Raw genomic sequence first — 19,903 nt, 5'->3', positions numbered from 1 at the left:
TAATGTTAAATCAAATTAAAACAATTTTAACTAAAGTGAAAAAGTTTTAACAACTTAATTAATATTTTAATAATTTTAACTAAAATTATTAAAGAATGTTTACTCTAATAAATTTATATTTAATAATTTAAGATAAAATGTGATAATAAAAATAAATTATTCTTTTTAATTTTTACCAAAGAAAAATTTAAAACAGAAAATTTATGTTTAATTAATTAAAACTAGCTTTAGTCAATCACGTGCTATGTCCCTATTTTTTAATATTTGTTTATATGCTAATTATGAAAAGGGTTGAATGCCCATTCGCAAATGACCAACCTGCAGCTATTTCTCAATTTATTTTAATCAAATTTAACTGCTTGCAGTTGTTTAGTTAAATAATTTGGTCAAGCAATTTTTCTTCTTGAGCATTAGCGGGAGGCCCGCACGGGTGAGTTCTGCAAAGTAAGCAGCGTCAACACTCGGCCAGCCTATCACCCCTCCATAAATTCATGCGCATAGCAATGTTATGAGCGCGGCGGGCAGCTCCCACCACCCGCTTTGTTTTCCTTACTCATTAGTTTAAGGCAGTTTGTAATGTTGCCCCACTCTTCTCTTTTAAACACTTCACTTAGTTCCTTTCCTGCCAACTTCCGATGCGGGACTAAAAAATCCCTCAGTCGGCACCACAAGGGAATTTCGATGTGCCTTCTCACCCAGCAGGAGTTCCTCCGCGCCACCGCCCTCGCCGCTGAGCGAGTAAGACTCTTCGCCGAATCCATCCCCGCCCTGGACGAGGTTTTCGCCAAGTTCGTCACCATGTACCCCGAAGTACCAGTCCTCCAGCCAAATCGACGACCTCCGCCGCGACGAGCACTGCCACCTCGCCGCGCCGACGCCCGGGTTTGCCTCGACTTCTGCGGCTTCAAACACGGCCGAGTACGACGTCAAGAGTTCTGGCGATTCCCGAGGACTCTCCTCCGGCGCTCCTGGTCAAGAATCTCTACCTCTCCTGCGATGCCTACATACGCGGCAGCATGGCCAAGCACGACTCGCCTAGCTACGTCCCCGACTTCACTCCCGGCTCTGTACGCGCGCACATCGCAACCCTAAAATCGACTCGATTTCTGTGATAATAGTCGAAGGAGATTCGATTTCATGTTTCTACTTTGTTCGAAGGTGATTACTGGCTTTGGAGTGAGTAGTGGTGGAATCCACGCATCCCGATTTCATGGTCGGTGATCTGATTACAGCCTTATCGTCTCTGATTTGGGGAGTTTCTTCAAGATCAGATACACGAACTTGCCCCTTTCTTACAATACCGGTCTTTTAGGTAAACTTTTACGTCTTAAATTGTTCCTCGTGACCTTTCCATGCATCTGATCTGCATTGGCTAATTTTTATGATTTGTGAGGTTAAACTGAAGGAATGGCGCAAAACTGGATGAGAACTACATCCCATTAGATTGCTCCAAGGTCTAACTTTGCAGTGTGCATCCATTCATCTGATTAACTCCATTTGTTCTTCAATGTTGCTTGAGATTCATTCATTCCACAGAATCAGACAAATCCTTCTCATTTTTCATTGTTGATTTCGTGGTTTCAAATGCTTGGTCATTAACATAACATTGATGATTCAACAAAGAACTTGCATAACTATTTGAATTCAGTTTTTAAAAATGTATGCAGATATGTAGATCCTTCTCGTACTTAAATCATCCAACTTGAATGCAACCTAAAATGGTTTTTTCTTTCTCGTTGTTGATGATGTGGTAAATAATGCCTACACTGAATTAAAATCCTAGCTTCGCCCCTACTGACGCAGATGCTACGAGATATCTGGCAATTGCTGGACATGTAATCAATTCTTATCCTTCGATTCCTTTATTGCTTTAGCTTGAATTCCAGAGTAGCTGCTATTGTCTTTATGAAATTTCTGAGCTATGGTTGTATAAAAAGTTAATTCTTATTTATAAAAATTCTCCAAATACATTGAAATGAATTAAATTATCTTTTGTACTTTAGGTAATATTTTCTTTTTGTCATTTGCTAGCCATCTTAAGTATTAAGAATTAATTATAGGGAGTTATATTCACAAATGCATATTTTTTTTCATGGGTAACCCTTTCATTGCAATTTATAATCTATTTATTAGTTGCATTATCAAAAACTAGAAAATTGAAGATACTTAGAACATTGTGCGTGTGTGTGTGCGCGCGCGCGCATTTTCAATTTTTTAAAAAGAATTCTTTGGTTTGATCTATTAAACATGCTTTTAATTTTAAAATTAGAAACTGAAATCCACTTTTTTTTTTTCAAAATTATGTTCACTGAATATGGAAATTTTATTTTGTTTTTACTTGTATGGATCTAAATTGTTTGTAATCAACTCTCAAACTGAATTTGAACTCGAATGTTAGATGATTAGTCATATTGTATGGATCTAATTCCTATTTTGTTTTTACTTGTTACTTTTATTGTTAAAAGTGACTATATTATAGGGAGTTTATATGTTCCTACATTTGTTTCCCTATAGCTGATAAGTAGTTCACATTGACTCAGTGAGATATATGAAATCACTTCTTTATACATGGTTGTTAATTTTTTTTTGTCATATTGTTGGGAGCTTATAATTTGTTCCTTCCAATGTTTCCAATTATTTGTACATTTGAAAAGTATTTTTTATATTTTTGTAGATAGAACTTAGAAGTATGACATCCCTTGATAACATTTGAACTAGATTATCTAAACCTAAACAAAAGTCTGCATATATAATTTTTATACTCAAGCACACTTAACTTTCTAATTGGTGCTTGCTTTCTTCAAATGACTTTGGAGGATTCTTGCAACCATCACATTTGTTAAGTGGTATGTAGTTATGGCCATAGCCTCTACGTGGTTTAAGCTAGGATAGTTTTCATTCAAGCCGACTTGGATTCTTGCAACCATCAGAATGGATCCTTCCCCGGGACCCTGCATAGCGGGAGCTTCGTGCACCGAGCTATCCTTTTTTTTTTCTATAGTTCTAATCAAAATACAATTGTCTCTATTAAAAATGCTATTATACTAACTATCAAACATAGACTAATTTGGCATGTTATCATCACAACTGTCCAAGGGTTGGACTCCTCTTTGATATGCTCGCCCCCCACCCCAATCACATTCTCTTTGTATTCACCCTTTCTACAACCTACTGTAAATTTTCTGTCTTTTGCACTATTTAACTGGTTTGGATTATCAAAGTGCTTTTTGTCCAGTTTCTTATAACCATCTAACTTGAGGTTTTATTTAGGACTAATTCTAATGTGGAAAAGTAGAAATTACCAAACTTGCTAAACTTCTTGCAGACCTTTGTATTATAGTTATCTTACTTTGTATATTTAATCACTAACTTTATATTTAATCACTAACTTTAGATCACTAGTCAAGGCAACTTGTTAAAGCGACTAATTAAGAATTCTTTATCTATAGTAAGAAAGCTTTTCTAATTGTGGAAATAATTGTTTAATGTCAATGAATTAAGAGTCACTGATTACTTTGTCAAGAATGGTGGTAGCAAAGAACATAAGCAAATGCTTAGCATTGTAAAATTAGTACAACTATAAGTGTAGTAGTAATATCAGAAAACATCCACACAATAGGAATTAAAGCAACCATTTCTCCAGATTGCAAGCACATCACATTAACACACTCCTGTTTTCTTCTTCCAGCCCTACAGGAGTTGAGTAAAGGTGAAGCTTTTTCCCTGTTACAAGAGCAAAAGGCAGCATGTGGTGCTAACTGCTAACCATCTTCCTCATGTTATTGCATGTGATGATAGCACTACAAAATGTATCCAGACTATTAAAAGAAAGCCTATTCTCTGTCAAACATTAATATGCTTTAAGCAAAGTGAGGTGAGCTTTTGTATGTGCTGAGATTGTATTACTTTGAAGAAAAAATGATCATTTATTACTCTCTCTCTCTTAAAAAGAGTAGGGTATGCTTGAGTTTGCCATAGAGAAAGGTCTTTATTATGCGGGGTGTGCTGAGGTAGTCGATTAGGAACTACTCATGTATATGCAATTATGCATTTGTACTCTTCCTGCTTTAGGCTTCAGCCTTTAATGTTGTTTCTGTTTGGTATGTACTTCTCCTGCCCCATCCTTCCTAATAGCTATCACCTTCCAAAGGTTTAGTGGAATCTGAGGAGAAGCATGAACACAAAATTTATTCTATGATACCATCAAGATCAACTGCCCCAACAGGTACTCAAATACCTCCTAGAACTACTGCAGTCCTCACTTTTCATTTGAGACGGTTCTTGAAGAAAAACATACATCTTCTGGGGAGTTGAATGTGAAAGGAATGTCAACTTTTATTCACATTTCATATAGCATTAGAAATTTTGCATTTATTTGTAAAGCCTTTGCTGGTAATGTCAGTGATATGTAAAGAGAAGCGGACAAGATAAATCAGATCCATTGCAATCGATTCGTCATGCTTAACTGAAGTGCTTTATCTTCTCTTGCAATTTCAATTTTCAGTGTCTGACAGGAAGAAAAATTTACAAATTATGTTTCTTATAATTCATCCTCTAATTACCTTGTTTGTCTGTCAAAAGTGAATCATTGCGTAGCTTGCTTTTATGAACAATCTACATGCAACTGCTAGATGAAAAAATGAGTCATCCCCTGAAGCTAATGTTCATGTGTACTTAGATCTGATTTTGTTGCAACTATTACCTAATTGATTTTTCTTGTTTGTGTATCAGTTGCAACTGGTTTAAGGAAACAAAACAGTTTTCTTAAAGAATTGCCATCTTTGTATTATGACTTTTTGGCAGTAATTTCCACTTATAATAATGTACACCTTGATGTTGGTGGTTCCATAAATTTTCTTGTGAAGGAGGTTACCTTTCTATATGATAGTTTGAGTCGAGATTCTTTTAATACCTCAATACACTTTTTTATTGCTTCTAACCAAGCAATTAAATGTAAAAGAGAAATAAATCACTGTGAAGAGCAGAGATTATGCGTACTAGTGGGGTATATGATAAGAATAGAAAATGGCATGCATTTTCAAATGTTGACGAGAAGTAAATTCACCTAGAGATCGTTGGAACTCAGGAAAAAGCTTCTCGACAATAATGATTGGTAATGACTTGTTAGATGCAATTGCTTGAGACTGTAGTTTCATAGATGGATATAACTGGCAAACTTGTAGTTTGAATATTTTCTGCTCTCTAACTTGTAGTGTTTATAGATCCATCTCCACGTTTTTAAGCTTTCATACTAGCAACCTTTAATTGCCAAGGGACTGCAATGAAATTGTTATTATATGGATGAACATACATTGTTAGCGCTGCCCTTTGTCTAGTTAGTATTTAGTTTATATACTTTTCGTTACTGAAAAAGCTTAATATTATTTTCTATTTTTGTAAAAAATATACTGTTTACATGCAAGTATGGAGATTAACATGAGCTTGCAAGGCCAATTATTGGTTGAACGTGCCCTGCTCAACATTATCTTTGCTTAGGCCAGACACCTAATAAGCATGGGATTAGACATTATTGTGTTGATGTGTCTTTTGATGCTTAGTGTCTTGTTTTAACACAAAATCACACCTAACATCACTGATGAGTTCAATAAGCATATGCTTTTTAGAGGCTCTACAAAGGCCCTTAACATTCCATGATAACACTCGAACTGAAACATAAGGAAAACTCCATTTGTTCTTCAATTTTATTTGGGATTCATTCATTCCGCAGAATCAAACAAATCCTTCTCATTTTTCATAGTTGATTTCGTGGTTTCAAATGCTCGGCCATTAACATAACATTGATGATTCAACAAAGAACTTGCATAACTATTTGAATTCAGTTTTTAAAAATGTATGCAAATATGTAGATCTTTCTCATACTTAAATCATCCAACTTGAATGCAACCTAAAATTGTTTTTTCTTTCTCGTTGTTGATGATGTGGTAAATATTGCCTACACTGAATTAACAACCTATATCCGCCCATGCTGACAGATGCTACGGGAGATGTGGCAATTGCTGGACATGCAATCAGTTCTTATCCTTCGATTCCTTCACTGCTTTAGCTGGAATTGCTGAGCTATGGTTGTTATGGGAGAGTGAAAAAGAGCAAGAGTTCATGGCGAATCAACAATGAAAAGAGAAACTTGGCCTGCTATGATCAGATCAATCCAAAACCTGAAGAATCCAATGAACCGCATTGTTATATTCTTTATTTTCCAGGTATAATTGCTTTTCCAAGTTCAATAACAACAGAGTTTGATCCCGTCAAATGGATCATCAGGTAAAAACAAAGAGAGGGAAAAATCACTGCTAATGTAAGAATCTAAATCTCAGGCAGCTTCAGTTAAATTAAAGAGAAGGTGGAACCAGAAACACTTTCAAAGGGAAGCTTGAGATCTGACATTCCATTGTGATCCTCTTTATTAGAAGAAGATAAAGAGTTAAGCTTCCTCCTCATCGATTAAGAGCTTCTTGCAAGCCTCATAGCACATGAATGAGATCCCAGCCGCAGGTACCAGCTTCATGCAGCTCGGTCCCAAGCCTTTATAAAGGCCACCAATCCCTTCCTTTTCGAGTATGCTCAAAAAAGCATGAAGCATATTCTTGTACACCTGCCGACCACCAACTGCTCCGACTTGCATATGCTTCCGCGCAACTTCAAGTGGAAAAGTAGCACTGCTTGAGATAGCACCAGCTGCTGAACCAATCAAAAGAGTCGCAATGTTCCCTATTTCTTCTTTCTTGAAGGTCTTCCTGTAGAGTTTCTTTAGTGAATCATAAGCATAGAAATTAGTAGCAGCATATGGCACGACTCCTATGAGGCTTGGAGTGAGACCTCTGAACAACTCTGCAGGACCTTCCTCGCGCACAATTTTCACAAATGCATGTAGAAGATTGTCATAGACATCTCGCTGCACAAGAAACAGGAATTAGAACCATGTAGGAGCAAAATTTGATACTACAGTGACTTCAGCAAACCTGTATAGTTAGTCGCGTCTTCAGTAGTTCCAAAGGATATGTACACAAGGTTGAGCTGACTCCAGCAAATGCCCCAGCAACGAGCGAGGGGGGGATGGGAAACTTTGGTTCTTCACCCTCTTTGGGAGTCAAAACCTTCTTAGCTGTATCGTAAGCAAATAACTGCAACGGGTTCATCAAGATCAAAAAAGACACGCACAAATAAAGTATTGAACAGGAAACTAATTAATAGGATGCCCTGTGCACATTTACATAATTTGAGTTCGTAAATGTGAGTATACAACCATACACCTAGAACCGTTGTATTTTCGTTGCCAAATAAGATGTCGATGACAGGTTAAAGCCTCATTTAGTCATCTGTCTGTAGTCGAGCACTGTCCTTTTGATTCTATGTTCTTTGCTTTATAATGATAAGGAATTTTTGGTGAATTTAACTGTTGGTGCTACATCAGAATGCCTAGGTGGCGAAGCAATGATGCATATAGTATCCCAAACAAAACAGAAATTTATGACTGCTGAAACCAACATAGGATAATCGCCTCAAAGCTCAATGTAGCTAAGTATGTTTTCTGATCAATCATGGCCTGTTCTAATATTCTAGCCAAACAAATGATTCATCCTATCAATTATAATTTCATTTATCTGAAACTGGCACTTTTAGTGAATATTTGTATATCTCAATGCCAACTTATATCTTTTACAAATAGTCTGGATATGGTAATCTGTCAACTCCAAGTGTATATATTTCTAATCAAAGAACAATCCAAGAATTAACTGATAGAACTAGAATCTATAGAAACAAGAGAATCATTTTTTTCACCTGTTTTATTTATTTATTTATGTGTTCATAAACTTATAAAGCATATTTACATAGGTTATTACTATAATTAATTTGAATAACATACATAATCTAACACAAATTAATAGAAATATTTTGAATAACTCATTAGCTCATAGCATTTGTAACTAGGAACAATCACAGATCCTTCCTAACTGGATGTTGCTTTCGGTATTATCGTGTACATTTAGGATTTGATTGGCAGTTTAAGCATCACTAAAAGATAGTCTCTAGTATGTATTTTCCTTGAACAAACAAACCAACTAAGATAGAGATGGAATTATCAACTAAAAGAGAACAAATTGTTTGGAAGCTCCTATTTATGTCTCGACTTGCATGAATTGGTATCCAAATACATCATGTAAAAACTGCTTTTTCAATGTGAAAATTTCCAATCTATATTATCACACACATGATATTTAGTCAGAATCTAAGAGCTGGTACTTTATGGAAACGCGAGGCAAGGAACAAAAGGGACACTGCATAGAATCTTCTTATTCTTATTTCAGGAGAAGATGAAGCATTCTCTACATTGACATTGCATAGAAAGTCAAAAGGATATCACAACTTTCTTTAGTTTCAACGAGGAGAAGCAGATGGATGAATCTAACTTATAATAATCACCACAATGTGAAAGTTCATCTATTGGAGAAGATCTCATAAACAACACAAAACATCAGGTTAGCAAATAGTTTGATCAGCATGAATGCAATGCTATAGCCTTACTAGAGGAAGAAAGTAAGGAAGAACAATGCTACACTTACTATCACTCACCTCAATGGCCTTGCTAGGCGCGACGCGGATTACATTGACAAAATTACCGCGAAAGAGCCCCCTCCATCCCTCAGTCTGCATTATAGTCTGAAACACTTCTGTCGTCGAATTCCCATTGCTGCCGACCATAAGGTGTGTCCTAATTGTTTCTAGAGGTGCAACTACAGTCCGTGACACTGCCCCAGCAATTCCTCCACTGAACAACCTTCTGAAATGAGGGTTTCCGATCTTGATTCTTACTTTCAGACCACCCTTCTTCTTAACCACTGCTTCATCGGCACTGTTAGTGGCCTCCACTGTGGATAGGGCAGGAGCAGTCCCAAGGATCTGATAACCGACCTGCGGTGTCGGATTGAGAGATTGCGAAGGAACACCAAAACCTACCCCCATCTGACCAACACAGGCAAACAAGCCGCCGGCGGGGCAGAACCCCTCCGGTAGGTTCCATGAGAAGCCCGGCAGCTCTGGGAGAGGAAGGACAAGCTCGAAGCTGTTCTTCTCGACTGGTTGCAACCTCTTATCCGCCATTGCTGAGTTTAAAGAGCTGGATTTTCGTAGATAAGCAAAGAGGGCGCAGATTGAGGGGACGAATCAAGCAAAGTTACAATTTTTACCAAATCTGCATAGGCAAGCAAAGAACTTTTCTTTCAACGGATTCTCCAAATAATTATAATAAATAAAACAATAATAATCGAGTTTGGTATAGACCGAGAAAGAAACATCAATCGATTGAAAACTCAGCCAGGCGCGACAAGACAGGGGGACAAAAACAAAATCGATCTTTTAACAGAAAATCATCCTGTAAATGCTCTCAATCAAAAATCGGAGCACAAAACTGTCACCAGCACTTCACGCGGGCAAGCCGAAGGATCGCCCCATGGCTGCCCTTCTCGCGCAGCTCTGCGACTCCTTCTGCGCTCTCCGTCTGCGCAACAGTGAACAAAACAAAGCGGGGAATCGCACAAATTCCTGCTCGACTCGTTGGGTATATATATATCGGGGAAAGGATGAGAGCACCATTGTCTTTTTGCTATCAAACTTAATCCTTTTACAAGTTTCCTTCGCGATTAATATACGCGAGGATTAATAACTGCTATCTTGACAATCAATTTAATCTGCTTTTACATACTTTTATTCAATTCTGTGGAATAATGCAGTCGAAATTGAAGACGACGGTCTTCCATCGAGCGCCGTGCTAAACGAGCAAGATATTGTTGCAAAACAAGATAATAAGTTTATTTTGATAATAAGATGTTGTCGATCGTGAGTTATTGTTTAATACACGTTTAAATATTTAAATCTACTTCCAGGAAAATATCAAAACGGGAATCATATTGTTTTTAAGATTAGAATGGATAAGAAATTGAATAGATACATGTGATGTTGAGGAATATATAAAATATCTGTTTGAATGATAAAATATTCATATAAGAAATAATATTGTCTAAATCATGATATTTACTCTTATGCCATGGTGTTAACATAGTTCGTAGATTGTGATCATGTGCATGATCGATTTGGGATCAGAGTATAAAATTATACAATCCTATTAAAAATTGGGCAAAATGACAATATTATTGAGAGGTTGGAAAATCTAGTTTATTCTTCATTTACCGTCTTCTTGTACCATTTCTTGATGAGGTAGAGATAGTAGTGCGAACGATGTAGAGCATGTAGACGACGAAGAGACGGTGCAAGTACCTGAAGGCATTCGGGAGTTGGTGAAAGGGGTTGGTCCGGTTGAGTCAATTCTAACAAAACTAGGATTGTACTAGTAGATGGCCTATCGCCATGAGTACCAACATCACCACTCCTCCATCCCCATCACAAACCACATTAGTTCAGCGGCCTGCTTGTCGAAGAAGGGTTTCAGCGTCTCATATTCGGCATCACTGCAATGCAGCAGCTGCGGGAATTTGCATATCATGGGAGCTCCAACGTGGAGCACTGCGCGGACTATAATCCCCGCTGTGATCACCTGTTCATCCATCATTAGCTTCAGGGCTCTCTTTTTTTTTTTTTTTTTTTACGGAAGAAAAATGAGTAGGATTGTTGTAGTCTAAGATGGTACTGATTCTATCATTCTAAGTGATCCCAACAATTATGCTCTGATCCGATCGTAAAAGAAGATTATGTTGGTGCAATATTCCCTAGGTCAAAGTTGACCTGTTTGACTGGGCTTGAAGTGAGTCAAGCTCGAGTCTTGATGATTTGGTTTCGATGTTTGACAATACTTGTAAACAACACATGAACATTGCAAGTGCAAATTGTTCATGTGGGGAGATTGTGAAGGAGAGTCAAGTAGGTCAAAGTTAACTGGATACTTGAATGAAAATCCTAGTGAGTGAAGTTAGGTGAAAGTCCTAGTGAGTGAAGCCAGGCAGATGAGAAGACCTAGTAAGTGAAGCTAGGCAGAAGGGAAATCCTGGTGAGTGAAGCCAGGTGAAAGTCCTGGTGAGTGAAGCCAGACACGGGGAAATCCAGATGGGTCAGGATTGACCAGACATCTGGTGAAAGTCCAAGTAGGTCAAAAGGATTGACCGGATACTTGACAAGAGGAGAAAAGTCCAAGTGGGTCAAAGAGATTGACCAGACACTTGGTGAGAGAGTCCTAGCTGGTCAAGGGTGACCGGATGCTAGGTTTTATGTACCAACAAGTCACGGTTGACTGGATGTTGGTTTAGGGGGCTTTGTGTTAGGACCTTCGGACGCGGCTAGAGAGGGGGGGTGTGAATAGCCGATCCCAAATTCACGTTTCTTCCTACAATTTAGGTTAGCGCAGCGGAAATACAATGTAGAAACGAAAGTGGAGAAGATCAAACCTTAAACACGATGATGTAACGAGGTTCGGAGATGATACTCCTACTTCTCGGCGTGTCCGTAAGGTGGACGAAGCCTATCAATCCGTCGGTGGATGAGACCCCGGAAAACCGGCTAATAGAAACTCCTTCTGGGTGGAGAAACCTCGCCACAAACTTCTTGCAACAGCAAGATAGGAGTACAAAGATACAACACAATACAAAGGCAGTAAGAATGTAAAAACACAGCTTGCCTTCTCGTCGACTGGATGAAGCAGCAACTTCACGAAACACCTACAACGGGAACCAAGGAAGCTTCCACGAGCTTGGGAAAATGAGCTCAAAGCTCGATTGTAAGATCGAGAAAGAAAAAGAGGCTTCGACATCCTAGTCGTTGTGCCCTAAACAGTGTCTTCTCTCCGACTCACGCGATCGCCTCTTCCACATGCCCTAGATCTCATCCCTGATCTTGCGTCGGCCACTTCTGATCTCCTCTCGCCAGAAGCCGAGCATCGCGATCCACCGCCGAACCAGATCCATCGGTGGCGCCTATGCTCTCTTCCTCCCCACTTCATATCCTCTTCCTCTCCCGATCGTCACCATCGCCGGTTGTGATTCGGGAGGAGAACACGTATCAGGAGGGAATCCCTATTCCTTCACTCAACCAGCGTATTACTGGATCGGTCACCAGACCGATCCAGGTTTAGAGCTCCCAGCCCTAAACCCTACCTGGTCCTGAGAACAAGCTACCGAGCCCTCTCAGACCTAGTCCGGAGAACGAGCTACCGAGCCCTCTCCGACTTCCCATGTCCGGTCCAGAGAACGAGCTACCGAGCCCTCTCTGACCTAGTCTGGAGAACGAGCTACCGAGCCCTCTCTGACTTCATCCGGTCCAGAGAACGAGCTACCGAGCCCTCTCTGACCTAGTCCGGAGAACGAGCTACCGAGCCCTCGCCGACTTCGTCTGGTCCAGAGAACGAGCTACCGAGCCCTCTCTGACCTAGTCCGGAGAACGAGCTACCGAGCCCTCTCTGACTTCGTCCGGTCCAGAGAACGAGCTACCGAGCCCTCTCTGACCTAGTCCGGAGAACGAGCTACCGAGCCCTCTCCGACTCCATCCGGTCCAGAGAACGAGCTACTGAGCCCTCTCTGACCACAGTTCGGAGAACGAGCTCCCAAGCCCTCTCCGACTTCCCATGCCAAGTTTCCATACTTGGACTTTTCCGTGCCAAGTCTCCATACTTGGACTTTTCCCATGCCCAGCTCCCTGCTTGGACTTTTCCGTACCAAGTCTCCATACTTGGACTTTTCTCGTGCCAAGCTCCCTGCTTGGACTTTTCACCAGATGTCTGGTCAATCTTGACCTATCTGGATTTCCCTTGCATGGCTTCACTCACCAGGACTTTCACCTGGCTTCACTCACCAGGATTTCCCGAATCAGGTCGACTCACCTCGGGTCAACCAGGTCAACCTTGACCAAAGATTGCACCCACAATCTCCCAAGTTTGTATTCTGTCAAATATCATAATACAACTTTTCTACTCTCGTCAAACATCAGAATAGAACTTTTCTATTCTCGTCAAACATCAAAATACAACTCGAGTCAGGTCAACTCGAGTCAGGTCAACCAGGTCAACCTTGACCTAATGTTGCACCAACAATCTCCCCCTTTTTGATGTTTGACAAAAATCATAATCAAGTTAGGTTAACCCGATAACCTAACTTAGGTTTTCCAATGTTCTTCCTTGAACATTCTCCGCAAACTCTAATGTTCTTCCTTGAACATCCTTTGGACATTCTCCCATTCTCCCCCTTTTTGACACACATCAAAAAGAGTGAATCAAGGTCAAGAGTTTCTTCCTAATGAAAGTCCCATACCTTTCATTGAAACCCTTAATTTCCCCCTTGATACTAAAGTCAACAATCAACTTAGTGATAATCCCATATCACTCATCCTCAGAAATCTTGACGAGTAAAAACTCCCCCTTAACAATTAGGTAAAACTCCCCCTAAAAGTCAACTCCCCCTTGACCATTGCACCAACAACGTCTTGGAGAGGTTCAATCCTTTAGAAGTCTAAAATACCAACTTCCAGTTGAAATTTCAGACAATCAGTCGAAAATCAGCATTTTGGCACGCTCAGCCCTTTACTAGATCGGTCACCAGACCGATCCACACTTCCCTGGATCGGTCCAGTGACTGATCCAGACCTCCCTGGACCGATCAGCATCCCCTCTGATCGGTCCACAAAGCTCTGATAGGAATTTCTGATTTTTCTCCCAAAATTCAGAAACCCCTACAAAATCACAGAAAATTCCAAAAATTATAAAATTTTGAGGGTACATTCCTCATAACATATATTATCATGGAAAAATAGTTTTCTATGAAAATAACTTCCATTTTCAAATCTTGATACAAAGTTCGAAAAACTTTGAAATAGCTCAAGGTTAATCGATCTTTGTATTAACTTGCTCAATGATGAATGCTATCACTAGAAAAGCTTCATCATGGTTTTTCAAATCAATTTTGAAATGATTTTAAACCATTCAATTTAGGATCACAATCTTAGGGCTAAATGTACATGACTTGTACACAAGCTTTCCCTATGATCCTCAATTTAGAATTAGGCTCATCTAGGTACAAGAGCTATGCACCTTGATCCTAACTCATAATCCTAATATCTCACACACATCTAAGGTGTATCAAACACATCCAAGTCAATTTTGATGTGAGATATGGGTTTAGGTCATCTTAAGCTAAGTTCTCATGCATTTTCTAGACAACAATTTGATTTCCATATCAAATTGAGTTTTTATCCTTAAATCAATTTAATTGATCATAAATGCAAGAGATGATGACATGGCATAAAATAATATCATAAGTGAACATATATGCCAATGTCATGATGTCATGGCATAAAGTATGAAACTTAAATAAGGCATGACATATAACTAACCTAAGCATTATCATGACATTTCAAATGATAGTAAATTAGATATGATGTCATGACATGGTATATGACAAACAATATGATCCGGTGGTAAGAGCCCGGGACCCCCTAACGAGGGGTCAAAGCCACGTGGAGGTCAAAAGGCCAGGTGGTCCGTCGAAGAAGGGTGGGCCGACCGGACTCATGAGAAAAGGGCAAGCCGATCGGTCTACCAGTAAACATCTGATAGTAAAAGGTGCCCTGACAGGGATCGGGGTTCCGACGCTTAATGAAACAGTAAATAATGACCGAGCGAAAGGCCTAAGAGAAGGCAGGACGTAATGGGCGCGCCGCCCGGCCGGCGCAGGGAATTAGGGCCGTCCGGACGGCGCTCTTCGTCTAGCCGGCCGGATGGACGTCCTAGCCGGCGGTGGGTAAATAGGGACAGGAACATCTGCTGACAGCCGTCAAGTCATATGGCTAAGCTATACTCCTAGTCTGATAACGGGGTGTCCTGTTGTCCCATCGAAGGTGCGATGAGACTGTTGCAGTATGGCGTCAGGTAAGCTTTCTGACAAACACATACCGATGTATGGGCTGCGAACACGTACGCGCCTCGGTGGGCGTGTAGAGGCTCTTTCACCGCTCTATATAAAGAGCCGCAGACTTCGCCGGAGGTACGCGTTCTACAAGCTTTGGAGCTACTTTTTCCACCACTTGCTTACCTGACTTGAGCGTCGGAGGGTCGCCGCCGGGAACCCCTTCCCGGCCCGACTTCTGTGCAGGTTCGCCGGAGCTTCGTGAGACTAGCCGGAAATCTACATCGGCGGCCCGGAGAGCGCCACGTGCCCAGCGTCCGTTGATTCAGCGTTCGGACAGGATCACAATATATGGCAAATAATATATAAAGGTATAGAAAATACATAATTCTAGCTTTAGTTGTCATTTTTGATAATTTTGATCATTTTACCATAAATTCTATATTTCTAAGTGTAATAGATCTAAAATCATATACTAAAGATTTTTAGATCACTATGTGCCAATTAGATTGACCCTAAAAAATTCCTCAAGTGTGGTTGGCACATCCTAATCACCTTAGGAATGATTTTTAATTTCATTTTCAAGGCTTGGTTATACCTTGAAACTTCCTAAAATGCCACCTTTAGCCATGATTAGGTTAACTACCTATCCAAATAAGGTGGACACACCCTAAACCATCTAGCGTGATGAAATCACGCTCCTAGGAACCCAAAACCTATTTGAGCTCATTGGGTTCACTAAATATTCACTAGGGATGACTTCCCTAGCAACCCTCCTAATGACCCTCCTAGGCTTTAAAGCCTTGGTCATTTGGGACTCATCAAGATCAACTCTAGGGGTGACTCCCCTTGTGACCTTGGTGATGGTCTTCCTAGCCCTAGGTCTTGTTCCATAATCGAATGGAACATCATGATAAGTGGGCTTGACTACTTGAGACTTAGGTTTGTGACACAAACCTCTCATGTCCTTGGGCTTTGGTTTTTGACCCTTAGACCCTAGAATTGACTTCTCTAAATTTTTAAGGGTCTTTTCTAAATTGTCAAGTCTTGACCTCAAGACTTGATTTTCCTTTTCTAATACCTCAAGTTTTAATTTGTCATTTATCTTTGAGGTATTCCTAGGCATATGTCTAGTTGTTTTGAGATTTCTACCTAGGTTCTTCTTAGCCTTAGATGAGTTAATTCTAGGGTTAGCATTTCTAGAATTGTCCTTACCTAGGCTAACATGTTTGGCACCTAAGCACATGTATCGGTTTCTATGGTTATCATGCTTATCATCATTGGCAATTGCAATAAAGCTACTAGCATGTTTCTTATTAGAATTGCAATAATGTGCCTTAAAGGGTACCTTAGGGTTTGCCTTAGCTCCCCCTATAGATGTGTTTGGTCTCTTGTCCTTGTGAGGTTGCCTCCCCCTCGGACATTGGCTCCTATAATGTCCCCTTTGCTTGCATTGGAAGCACACCACGTGCTCCTTGCCCTTACGTATCGGGACTCCGGCTTCCTTGACCTTTGGCGCCAGTGGAGTCTTCCTAATCCTCTTTGGACATTTACTCTTGTAATGCTCATATTCCCTGCACTCAAAGCACATTATATGTAATTTATTTGAAATTAAGTTGCTTGAGTTACCTAGGGTTAAGGATGGATATACGCTCTCTTCTTCATCCCTTTCGGAGGTAGAGGCTTCTTCTTGCACCAATCTTAATGAAGAACTCTCCTCCTCTTCTTCCTTAGATGTTGAGTAGCCCTCAACTTCTAATTCCATACCTCCATGATGTGAGCTACTTGGCTCACTTGACTCCTCTTCATGACTTGAATTGGAGCTCTCCTCATGGAACTTAGCCAAGTTGTTCCACAACTCCTTGGCATCGTTATATCCACCTATCTTACACAAGATATCATTAGGTAATGAAAATTCAAGGATTTTCGTTACCTCGTCGTTGATTGTGGATTGGTGGATTTGTTCCTTCGTCCACTTCTTCTTCTCAAGAGATTCTCCCTTTTTATCCACCGGAGGAGTAAAATCTACTTGTACACAATTCCAATTCACTAGGTTAGTCATAAGAAAATACTTCATTCTTACCTTCCAATACGCGAAGTCGTCGCGATCGTAGAAGGGTGGAATCGTGATGTCTTCTCCAAGTAGATCCATTCTCTAGCTTGTGCTCCCCCGGGTGTTAATCCGACGAAGAGCAACCTTGCTCTGATACCACTTGTTAGGACCTTCGGACGCGGCTAGAGAGGGGGGGTGTGAATAGCCGACCCCAAATTCACGTTTCTTCCTACAATTTAGGTTAGCACAGCGGAAATACAATGTAGAAACGAAAGTAGAGAAGATCAAACCTCAAACACGATTGATCCGGCAGTAAGAATGGGGAACCCACTTCCTGAAGGGTCTCAGCTTGAGAACCGATGAAGGGCTGACTAAGCGGTTAATGGCCGAGCCGATCATCCGGGTATGTCCGAGCGGAGTTAGATAACCCATCCATGGGTTTGGGTTTCCGACGCCAAGGCAGGAGGATCGAAGGGCCGACCGGGAGCCCGAACGGCAGGGGCCAAAGAGCCGAGCGGGCAACCCGCCCGGACAAAATAAGGGCGAGGGGAGAAAAAGGTGGCCGAGCGGCCTATGCGCTCGGCTCGGGATATGGAATATCGGCAGAAGCATGTCTGATGATTAGGCCGTACATAAGATCGCACGATGGAGGATCTTGCCGTCATATCATGGAAAGGTTGATACAGTTGCAGTATGGCCTCATGGACGCCTTTTCTGACGGGTCCATATCTGGGCATGGCCCTTCTGACAGACCCATGCCTGGGCATGGTCAAATGCAGGTGGCTGCTTTGATTGGCGCGCCCAGGCTTCTTCGAGGGGTCTATATAAGGCCTCCATTTCTTCACCGGAGGTATGCACGTCTTCATCTTGAGGCTACCTTCTTGTCATTCCTCGCCTGACTTGAGCGTCGGAGGACCGTCGCCGGGACACCCCTCCCGGCTCGGTTTTGTTGCAGGTTTGCCGGAGTACTCGAGGATCCAACAGAGAGCGCCACGTGCCCAGCGTCCGCTGACTCTTGGTTCGGACAGGATCAACGATGATGTAACGAGGTTCGGAGATGATACTCCTACTCCTCGGCGTGTCCGTAAGGTGGACGAAGCCTATCAATCCGTCGGTGGATGAGACCCCGGAAAATCGGCTAATAGAAATTCCTTCTGGGTGGAGAAACCTCGCCACAAACTTCTTGCAACAGCAAGATAGGAGTACAAAGATACAACACAATACAAAGGCAGTAAGAATGTAAAAACACAGCTTGCCTTCTCGTCGACTGGATGAAGCAGCAACTTCACGAAACACCTACAACAGCAGGAACCAGCCGAAGGAAGCTTCCACGAAGCTTCAGGAAAATGAGAGCTCAGTAAAGCTCTGATTGCAGTAAGATCAGAAAGAAAAGAGAGGCTTGCGACTACTGTAGAGGCACTCGACCCCTTTATATCCCTGAACCTGCGAACCTGCGAAGAGGGCAGAGGATACAGCAGAAAGCTAGCCGTTGTGACTCAAACATCAAAATACAACTCGAGTCAGGTCAACTCGAGTCAGGTCAACCTTGACCTAAGGTTGTACCAACACTTTGGACTTGCTTTTGGGCAAAAACCAAGATTTGGATTGATCAGCCGATTGATTCAGCAGATCTGGATCGATCAGCCGATCGATTCAGATCGATCAGCCGATCGATCCAGCAGATCTGGATCAATCAGCCGATTGATTCAGCAGATCTGAATCGATCAGCTGATCGATCGGGTGAGTCCCCACGAATAGAACACCTTTGGATCGATCCATGGATCGATCCAGAGGTCCCAATCGATCAGTGGATCGATTGGGAGTTGCTGTTTGTGCACGATAAGCCCTGGATCGATCAGCCGATCGATCCAGGCTATTCCAGAGAGCACAGAGGCACTCTGGATCGATCGATTGATCGATCCAAAGTCTCTCCGATCGATTGGGAGCAATCCAATCGATCGGGATCCGACTGTTGGCGTCGTATTTAGCTGCAAGCGAGCATTTCCTTCAGGAGAGCTCACACGATTCATCTCCAATCTTCACCAGCGACTCCACAGTTCTCTCTCAAATTCAGATCGCCAGTTCTTAAACATTCTTGGAGGTTCTTCCAAGTCAAGAGGCGGATCAAAAGTAAGACGAGAAGTTAGGGTTAGGGTTATTGTAAGCTTTTGCTTGTATTTCATATCCTTTCCTTTCTTCTTGTATTGAGAGTTTGTAAAGGCTTCTCCGCCTTCGGTAGTTACCGTAGAGGAGTGTGTTTCATAATGGAGGGTGCGTGAGTGTGTGGATCCTTGGATTAGTCACCTCTTGTGAGGTGGATACCAAGTGAAATCTATTTGTTAGCGTTGTATTTTGTTTCTTGTACATTTCCGCTGCACATCTTTGAAGAAACAAGCAACGTCAACTACGAAGCACGCGACGAGCTATTCACTCCCCCCTCTAACTACTTTTCGGTCCCAACAGATTAACGTAAGATGGTACTGATTCTATCGATCCTAAGTGATCCCACATCCTGTCGTAAAAGAAGATTCCAAACGATTCAAGAACGATTTTATACTTTAAATCGTAGTACGATCTACAATCCGGCTCACAATTTTACAAACGACGGATGTCAGTCCAATTGTGAAGGTAAAAGATGAATACGCTCATCCCAACATCTCTATCAATCCATCCCAAAATCAATACGAAAGAAATAAATCACGGATGACTACTAGTCAATCATGCTTTTATGTTTTTATGTTAAAATTATTTATTTTTAAACAATAAACAATCAAGGGTCGATTCTTTCCGCCTTTTCAGTTCCGGAAACACGCGGCTGATTTTCTCCCTCCATGATCCCGCGTCTTCCTCCGAATCCTCGCCCTCTTACGCTCCGAACCGATTCTCCAAGAGTTGACCGAGACACACCGCCACCATGGCACCACCATGCGCGAGGCCCTAACGTGAGCACCTCCGCCTACGCGTTCACCGGAGAACGGCCGCCGCAGCCACT

At 41.4% G+C, this 19,903-nt stretch overlaps 1 protein-coding gene, 1 long non-coding RNA gene and 1 other non-coding gene across 7 annotated transcripts; 1 reads left to right on the top strand and 2 right to left on the bottom strand.

Moving 5' to 3' along the window:
• The first annotated feature begins 280 nt into the window (after nt 1-280).
• Nucleotides 281-6,185, top strand: LOC122009523. 3 transcript variants are annotated; one of them, XR_006119583.1, is made up of 4 exons: nt 281-1,067; nt 1,159-3,874; nt 3,957-4,225; nt 5,994-6,185. It is a non-coding gene; the product is annotated as an uncharacterized LOC122009523 (long non-coding RNA). The 3 variants fall into 3 exon arrangements; XR_006119584.1 differs by having other exon boundaries at nt 281-3,874; nt 4,151-4,225; XR_006119582.1 differs by having other exon boundaries at nt 281-3,874.
• On the bottom strand, nt 414-570 carry LOC122013089. The gene has a single exon (XR_006120433.1). It is a non-coding gene; the product is annotated as a U12 minor spliceosomal RNA (small nuclear RNA).
• LOC122009521 (adenine nucleotide transporter BT1, chloroplastic/mitochondrial-like) lies at nt 6,178-9,594 on the bottom strand. Of its 3 annotated transcripts, none has more exons than XM_042565709.1 (4): nt 9,435-9,594; nt 8,593-9,211; nt 6,981-7,142; nt 6,178-6,913 (listed from the first exon to the last, which is right to left on the bottom strand). In XM_042565709.1, exons 2-4 carry the CDS (start codon nt 9,118-9,120, stop codon nt 6,443-6,445), a joined length of 1,161 nt encoding a protein of 386 aa, XP_042421643.1. In that variant the 5' UTR covers nt 9,121-9,211; nt 9,435-9,594; the 3' UTR covers nt 6,178-6,442. The 3 variants fall into 3 exon arrangements, with proteins under 3 accessions (XP_042421643.1, XP_042421641.1, XP_042421644.1); XM_042565707.1 differs by having other exon boundaries at nt 9,301-9,572; XM_042565710.1 differs by having other exon boundaries at nt 9,429-9,568.
• Nucleotides 9,595-19,903: the final 10,309 nt, after the last annotated feature.

This window comes from Zingiber officinale, chromosome 8A (genome assembly GCF_018446385.1).
Source record: "Zingiber officinale cultivar Zhangliang chromosome 8A, Zo_v1.1, whole genome shotgun sequence".
NCBI classification, from domain to species: domain Eukaryota; kingdom Viridiplantae; phylum Streptophyta; class Magnoliopsida; order Zingiberales; family Zingiberaceae; genus Zingiber; species Zingiber officinale.
The sequence above is the reverse complement of the archived record's forward strand: the minus strand, read 5'-3'. Positions and strand labels throughout refer to the sequence as shown.